An 8,176-nucleotide genomic window follows, 5' to 3' on the forward strand; every position below is an offset into this window, starting at 1 on the left:
TTAACAAACACAGTGTTGGCAGAACAGGCAGCTATTTACTCACATGTTCCAATACTTTCTCCTTTAAAATAAAGCCATTGGTCTAATTGGCCTCAGCCTCACCCTGTTGAGGATCAGCGGTTACAGATAATGGATGGATTTTATTTATTTATTAACCTGAGGTTGAAGGAAAGGTTCATGTGTACGTTGAAAGAGTCGATCACTCCTCCATTGTTAGGGATAAAATGCCGTCTTTGTCCTGAGGCTCCACGCCCTCAGTCTGGAATGCAGTCTGCACTTTAAATCTGAAGTCTCTGATCTCCAGGTGGAATAACCCTGATGACATCAGTCTGACTCAGGCTGGACAACATACCTGCAGACCTACAGGAGCACATTATGCAAGTGGCGCTTTGCACGCCGGAAAAACTGAATTATATCAAGGCTCCTAATGTTTAAACTTCAAAACTTTAATTTTTAAACTCATCTTGCCATCTATATAAATAATTTTGGCAAGTGCTATTTGAACAAAAGGTGTCATTGTTCATTTAATCTGTTTTTAATATTCACATTAACTGCTGCTGTCTGAAAATCAACAACACAAATATCAGTCCTCAATCTTGCCTGCTGATCTAAATCTAGACTGAACTTAACATACGTGAATATTTAAAGTCGAGCTTGCACAGATTTGTTTTCCAGGGAGCCCTGTTCATGTGTCAAACTCCTCTAATCAGACAACCAGTTAGTTAAATCTGGAAAAAAAAAGTTTATTGAATAAAGAAAAGCGAAACAAACAGGACAGTTTCTCAAAAATAAAAAAGAAACACCGACTCCTTATGAACATTTTGGTGAAAATCCTGCTGACAAACAGGAGCATCTTTCCACTGGTGAAGAGTCAGCGGGACAAACCTCTCTCTCTTTATACATTTTTGTAAAACAAACCGTCCTATTAGTTAATTCAGACAGAAAAGATGCTGACACACTTTGCACACCGTCTTCAGCTGGCCCCCCGACAACTCCCGGAAATAAACAAAAATTTAAAAAAAGGCATCAGAAAACATATGTCAGGGCTGAAACTTTGTGTTTTCTACGTGATGATGTGGCTACAAATAGCATCAAACCAGCCTGATGTACAAAAAGCGCTGACATTTGTGTATAAAACATCAACTCATGTCTGTTACCAACTGTGATTTGGGCTCTTTAGTGTTCCTTTAAATTGTGAAAACATCTCGAGGTGTTAGTATTTACATGGACTGTAAAATACACGTTTTACTTCCAGAGAATTTGGGTGATTTGGCAAGAATTTGCTCGACCCTTTAAGGCTTAATGATCCTTGTTGGGTTCTTGTTGATAAAATACATAATACACACACACACAAAATGAAAACACGTCAAACAGAAAGCCATACACCTTTATAACACAGACTGTTTGCTGGAACAGATAGTGTTTTGTTGCCAGTTTTACCTTCGTAAGAATCTAAAACACAGAGATTCGAGTATGTTTTGTATCTGTATTAACTCCAGCCGACAGCGTGCTCCTCTGACAGTTACAGTGTGTTTTAATCTCTCCGCAGGTTGTTCAGCCTCTCCTCCAGGTCGGCGTCTGCGTCAGCCAGGGCGGCCTGCGGCTCGGCCTTCTTCCCTCCAGCCACCGACAAGCTTCCTCCGGCGGTTGGGAGATCTGAAACGGACACACGCGATGGAGCGTTCGATGATATAACAGATGTCAAATACCAAACAAAAGACAAAAGGAGCACGTGGAGACAAACGAGGTTCTTACTTGACAGTTCATCGGTCAAACTGAGACCCAGCTCGTCCAGCACCTGGGACACGATGGCGTCACTGTACGAGAAGCAGAGACACAGTCACACACTGATTTAGAAGAGGCTATCATAGTCCTAGTCTAACAGCCAATCGATTAACAAAGCCACTACATGTTCCTCTGATGGCTCCTTCCTGTCTGCTGAATCTTTAAATGTCTGTCACAGTCTGTAAAACAAATGTGAAATTAAATGTTTCAGTCGTTTTGTCGTCGGTCCCTCACCTCTCCTCCTCGTCGTCCTCGTCGCCCATGGCGTCGTCGATGGCGTCGTTCATCATCTCCTCCTTCATGTCCATGATTTCACTCTGTCGTTCAAAGTCCATCATGATCTTCTGAATCTGAGGCAGCTTCAGCTGTGGAGACGGGATTGAAAAAACGTCAACAACAAGACGAAACCAAACACTGTTTGTTCCCGTCGCGCGGTGTGTTTCAGCGACGGACCTGTCTGTTCATGGTGGCCATCGCCTTGGTGACGCCTTTCATCGCCTGCGCCATGCTGTTGTTGGACTTGAGCGTCTGTATCTTCAGACTCACGGCCTGAATGTTGGCTTTCATCATGATGAACTTCTTGACGTAGCGCCGCGTGCGGACCAAATCCTTAGCCATGATCTTGACGGCGTCCTGCACAGACACACACATCACAGTTAGGACACGTTATTCTCTTCCACCTCATAAAAACACAAGCGTCCTTCTCCTGCGTCTCACCATCTGTCCTTGTTTGGCCATTTTCTTGATGTCGGCGATGATCTTCTTCTCCTGCTGCTCCAGCTTCATTCGCTCTCGGTCCAGCTCTCTCATGGCTCGGTTGAGCGCCCTCTGATTCTGCCTGAGCATCTCCTCCGGAGTCTTCCTCCTCCCGAACAGGAAATCCATCTGTGTGGAAAGAAAACCAGTCATCGATTGGTTGACTGACAGAAAATCCACTGAGAACCGAAGTCCATTATCGAGCGAAATACAAATTGTTATCTGGTTCCTGCTCCTCGAATGTGGTTTTCTTTCTTTATTTTACTGTCTTATATTTCATGTTGTATTTTATGTACAGCACTTTGTGTCAGCTGTGGCTGTCTTTAAAGGGCTTTATAAATAAAGCTGAGTTGAGTTGTAAATTGAACATTATTTGGTTTTGGACTCTTTGGTCAGTCTGAACATGACATGAAGACAGTTACTTTGTCTCATTAATTAAGAAAATAATCAGGTAATCAAAAATGAAAAGAATCATTAGGTGATACCGAGCTAAATGGTTTGAAACATTTGTTGATTTATTCAGTGTTTTTAGATTGAAGATAACTACTCTAGTAAATTATACTCCAGTGGTTCTTTCATTTATTCCTTTTCTTTGTTAAATAACTTGATAAACCTGTCTGGGAAAGAATATTAGCACTAAAAAACAGTGTGTTAAAGGACCGGCTCTCTTTCTGTAGATATAAAGGGCTCATTTTAAAGACAACAAAAACATATATTATATTATATTATCAGAATCAGAATCACTTTAATTCGCCAGGTATGTGCACACACACGAGGAGTCTGACTCCGGTTACACTTTGCTCTCGTAGTACAAACATCAAACATGAACAGACACAGGCACAGGTAAAAAACAAAACTTTTGCTGCTAGAAAGAACAATCTGCTTTTCTGGTCTGTGACTTTGTTCTAAGTGCTCACTGTCTAACAGGCACCTTGCAGCCTCGCTGTGTTTGAATGCTCTGTATTTACTGTCTTTGTCTTTGTCTGCCTTGTCCGAGCAGTTTGTTGTGTTTTGAAAAAAAATGTAATAAAAATATTTTTCAAAAAAAACAAAAAAACAAAAAAAACAGAGGAGCTGACAGGTAAAAGTAGACATAAACATATAAAAAGGTAAATATACATATATATTATGTTTTTTACACTTTACACTAATGAAAACATCTTACACACTGGACCTTTAACTAACTAATTGATATCTAATTAATAGATTAAGTTACAGACCAATTAACCATTTATCACTATAAACTGAATATTTTTAAGTGTGTGGACTGTTTCTTGTACAAAATCAATCACATGACAAAAAATAACTGACTAATTAAAGCTTGAACTAATCACTTGTTTGTGTCATGACTCATCTGTGTGTGATGTCATGGAGAAGTTGAAGAAGTTGAAGTGTCGCCGGTGAATAAACTGATTTTAAACAGATTTTAAACAGATTTTAAATATATTTTAAAGATATTTCAAACAGGTGTTGTTCAGTGTGTGTCTGTTTCAGCCTGTGGAGGCCTGTTGTGTCTCAGTTTGTGTTTCTGCCCCAGCTCTTCACTTTTACCCTCAGCCTGTTACCCCGGCAACGTGTCTGTACTCACCGTGCCGTGTGCTGCGCGCGGACAGACGTTGATCCAGGTGTTCCAGGTGTTCAGGTGTTTTTCTCCGACTTCAGCTCGAGACAAATTTTTAAACGATTATTTGTTTTCTTTCCTTCACTTCCGTGTTGCGATAGTTTCGCTTCCGGGAAATGACGTTACTTAAAAAAAAATAGACGTCAGATTGACTGGCGTCATAAGCGCCAACTTCCTGTGCCCTTCAAAATAAAACCCTTATTGTTGATGTGGATGAAATAAGAACTTACAGCAGGGGTGTCCAAGACAATATTAACAATACTAACATCTAAAAAATGGAAAAATTACCAATAAAAGCTACATACAATGTCACAATTATATATATATACATAATATAATATATTATATATATATATATATATATATATATATATGTTTGTCACAAATTACTGCGCACTGAAGGTTATTTCCAAACAAATTGATATTCATTACTATTCTCCCACTGCTTCCTCTATGTATCCATTCCTCAACAGTTCCAGAATAACTTCCAAATGTTTGTAAAATTCAAAAGCCCTCTTTTAACAATAAAGGTCAGTTTGAAGAGCCTACTTGATGTTAAGTGAACACTTATAATAATAATAAAATAAAAATAAAAAAAGACATTGTAACCAAATCTAAGCCAATCGAGCGTGAACAAATCTAAAAACTAATTCTGCCTTTCTTTCAGATAACAAAGAATAAATTATATGGAACACGTTCAACTTGAATTAAGCCGATTCATTTATTCTAAACCTGACTTATTATGAGTACTAACAAAGTCTGTTAACATTTCAGTTTAAAACGTGTCACTTTTGCTCTTGTCTTTAACAAAAGTAAAATAAAAAAGTAATATTTTGTGTCATATCTACAGATATGGAGGTCCAAATGCTTCATTATGTCAAACATAAAAAATCCAGATCTTCCAGGCATGCATTATCTGACAAGCCTAGCAGGCCATAAATAATATATATTCATAAAAAAAAAAAAGAAGCTTTGGGCCGCATGAAATCTGACCGCGGGCTGTGATTGGCCCCCGGGCCATACTTTGGACATGCCTGCTGTATACTGTATATTTATTATTATACAGCTGCATTATGCTCCATCGCATTAGTAGTTCATTGCACATTCCCATTCCTATTCAGTGTAAAAAACAAAACAAAACAGTTGTAGTAGTTGATTTTCCTGTTTTTCTTCAACCATGCCAAAAGTTAGGCTTTTATTTTGCAGGTAAACGCGCTTGATATCCGGTTATAATCTCTCTTGCTTTACGCACGTGCGTATTTCATGTGGAGGGCACAAACACAGCAGCTATGGAGACATACAGGAGGTGTTTGTGGTGGAACAGACACACTTCTGCCTTTACTAACAGACAGATGGAGACTCAGTGAGATGTGAGATACCTCTGTGGACTAATGGACCTCTCAGACATTTGGACCATATATTACTGAGCCAGCTGCCCTTCACAGTGCCTTTGGACACCCACCTGTCTCAATATGTGGATATTCAGTGTTTTGCATCAGCACAAGTTGCTCTCTGTTTGGACTAGAAGCTTGCAGAAGCCTGGTTTAATCTCAAGAGGGGGCTCACAGTTTGCTTCTTACCATTTTACAGCTACTCTCCTGTGTCCAGAGGACAGCACGGCGTTGAAGAGGCGTCGCAGAGTGTCCATTGCCTCCAGTGTCCAACGCAAACCTGTTGCATCTGATGGATGGCAGCATCGTGAGAGGTCAGGTCAGAGTAAAGCGTGGAAGAATGACATCCCGGTGTTGCAGAAGCCAAATCAGAGGAGGGGTGAGGACAACAGGGTGTCGTCTGAACTCAGGAAGCTGTGCATAGAGGATTTCCCCGCAGACAGGGAGAGGCAGCTGAAACAGAAGTCAACACCGGACTCCAAAGTAGAGAACTATGAGATTGTTTTTGGCATCGCTCCCTGCGTCTTGGCGCTCACTCAGGGTAGAAGGAAGGCCCACAAACTGTTTGTAAAAGATGGAGAGGCCTCTCTCAGGGCCTCGATGTTAAAGGTGTGCGAGGAGGCTCATCGGCGAGGAGTACACATCCATCGGGTCAGTAAGAAGGATCTGGACAAGATGTCTTCTGGGCGAGTACATCAAGGAGTATGTCTGCAAGCCAGTCCTCTGCATTATCTCACTGAAAACAGCGACTCTGCACCCAAAAGAAACAACAACACCCCTCTCTGGCTTGTCCTGGAGGGAATTCAGGACCCGATGAACCTCGGTGCCATCCTGCGCTCTGCCTATTTCCTTGGTGTGGACAGAGTCGCCAGCAGTCTCCGCTCGAGCTGTCCACTGTCTCCGGTGGTCAGCAAGGCCAGCTCCGGCGTCATGGAGGTGATCGGGGTGTACGGGTACAAGAACCTTGAAGATATGCTCAGGTCAAAGGTGGAACAGGGCTGGCAGGTGGTCGGCACAGTGGGAGCTGAAGCAGAGCAGTCAAACATTCCCGTCACCCAGTGTTCAGACTTTCAGATGACCAAACCTACGTTGCTGTTGATGGGCGGTGAGGGGGAAGGCTTGTCCAAGGAGCTGCTCTCTCTGTGCCAAACCCTTCTCACCATCCCTGCTGGCAGAGAGTTGTTCCCGGGTATAGAGTCTCTCAACGTCTCTGTAGCCACAGGCATCCTGCTGCACTCACTGCTGTCCTCCAGGAGGTCGACCAGATGATAACCACCAAAAATATTCTGTGTTCTCAAACCGAAGATGCGAAGTAACTGAGAATTAGCCAGGGCAACAAAGCAGAAGGCTGATGATATTCTATATTTTGCTTATTGTCAACGAACTCCACGAGCCAAAGGCCCCAAATCAACAATTAAATTAATGTTTTATGTGTCCAGCGCCTGGTATTTCTTTCTGTAAGTGCTCACTAGAGCATCAAATAGTAAAATAATCTCCATCAAAAGCACTGTTTAATTCTGATAGAGTACTTTGTAGATGGTAAGAAAAATCTAGAATAACAGCAGGCTTATCCTTTAAAAATGTTGCTCTGTTACTCACTTGAATTAGCTGATATTATTATAGTTATGTCTGCCTGTGTTTTGTGCTACTGGCCTTATGTAATAAATGTATTTTTCATGCTCTTGTTGTGAGATTTTGAATTAAAATAATACTTGATCATATTGATGTACATTTGTGTTATTGCCTGTTCATTTATATCTCCACACACACACACATTATTGAGGTCATGTTTTCAGGATTGTTTCTGGGAATTAACAATCTATAATTGCATCTAAATTACACATGCTCAGTTTTTATAAGACTAGTGGGATGTTTTTAGAGTCCATGTTGTTAGATTTGAGACAGAGATGTGATGTTTCTCCACCAGAATTATACTCCTTGGCCTTGGATGAGGGTCGAGGTCAGGGATCAGTGCAGAACGGTGAAGTTCTTCCACAGGAAACTGGCAAAAACTGTTTCTTTAGCTGGCTATGTGCATTGCATGAGGCAACAAAGAAGTGACCAAGTTCTTCAGAGTGGTCCTCCTCTCCTCGCACTACCAACAACTGGACTAAATGATTAAATGTACACGTGTAATATAAATGCAAAAAATCACTGTGTACACTTCACAAACTTGTTGTAGATCTGTGAAGACATTTCATGTCTGATCCAAGAGGCTTCTACAGCTCTGACTGGTAAAGGAGATCCAGGTGTTTAGTTTGGTGGGATCATTAATTGTTTTCTATTGCTTTGTTAGTGTTCCTTGCTGTTGTGATGACTATCGTCTGAGCTGTAAAGGTCACACCGGTCTGGTGTGAACGACAGTTGTTAAGGTCACCTGAGGATGGAGGCGTAAAGTATGCTGAATTTAATTATTCATGTGGTAGGTTATGTAGTAGATAAGTTTGTTGAGTATTTTTTCAGTCTCCATGACTGCATAGAGTCCTGAACACTCCAGACAACTTTGACCATCTTGCATAGGACGTCTGTGTTGTTTATTGTTGAGGTGAACACTGAGGTCTTTGTACGCTCCCACCATCTCCATATCCAAACCCTGGAAGTTCACCGGTGCGGTCTGAGGCAT

General features: G+C 41.3%; 2 protein-coding genes across 2 annotated transcripts; one reads left to right on the forward strand and one right to left on the reverse strand.

The window, feature by feature from the left end:
• Positions 1–722: 722 nt before the first annotated feature.
• chmp2a (charged multivesicular body protein 2A) lies at positions 723–4,294 on the reverse strand. Its single transcript, XM_019275031.2, has 6 exons — positions 4,130–4,294; positions 2,503–2,670; positions 2,239–2,418; positions 2,020–2,150; positions 1,756–1,817; positions 723–1,656 (listed from the first exon to the last, which is right to left on the reverse strand). The coding sequence occupies exons 2-6, from the start codon at positions 2,668–2,670 to the stop codon at positions 1,535–1,537; spliced, it is 663 nt and encodes a 220-aa protein (XP_019130576.1). The 5' UTR covers positions 4,130–4,294; the 3' UTR covers positions 723–1,534.
• Positions 4,295–5,387: 1,093 nt separating this feature from the next.
• On the forward strand, positions 5,388–7,276 carry mrm1 (mitochondrial rRNA methyltransferase 1 homolog (S. cerevisiae)). Its single transcript, XM_019275004.2, has one exon. The coding sequence runs from the start codon at positions 5,635–5,637 to the stop codon at positions 6,820–6,822; it is 1,188 nt and encodes a 395-aa protein (XP_019130549.2). The 5' UTR covers positions 5,388–5,634; the 3' UTR covers positions 6,823–7,276.
• The last annotated feature ends 900 nt before the right edge of the window (positions 7,277–8,176 follow it).

Source organism: Larimichthys crocea, chromosome XVI (genome assembly GCF_000972845.2).
Source record: "Larimichthys crocea isolate SSNF chromosome XVI, L_crocea_2.0, whole genome shotgun sequence".
NCBI lineage: Eukaryota > Metazoa > Chordata > Actinopteri > Sciaenidae > Larimichthys > Larimichthys crocea.

What these genes read in the sequence shown, in the direction of transcription:
- chmp2a (XM_019275031.2), bottom strand. Translation starts at nt 2,670, where the DNA reads ATGGATTTCCTGTTCGGGAGGAGGAAGACTCCGGAGGAGATGCTCAGG. An exon ending in TGGCCAAACAAGGACAGATG is followed by an intron (nt 2,419 to 2,502) that starts GTGAGACGCAGG and finishes GTGTCTGTGCAG; the next exon opens with GACGCCGTCAAGATCATGGC. An exon ending in TGGCCACCATGAACAGACAG is followed by an intron (nt 2,151 to 2,238) that starts GTCCGTCGCTGA and finishes CCGTCTCCACAG; the next exon opens with CTGAAGCTGCCTCAGATTCA.
- mrm1 (XM_019275004.2), top strand. Translation starts at nt 5,635, where the DNA reads ATGTGGATATTCAGTGTTTTGCATCAGCACAAGTTGCTCTCTGTTTGG.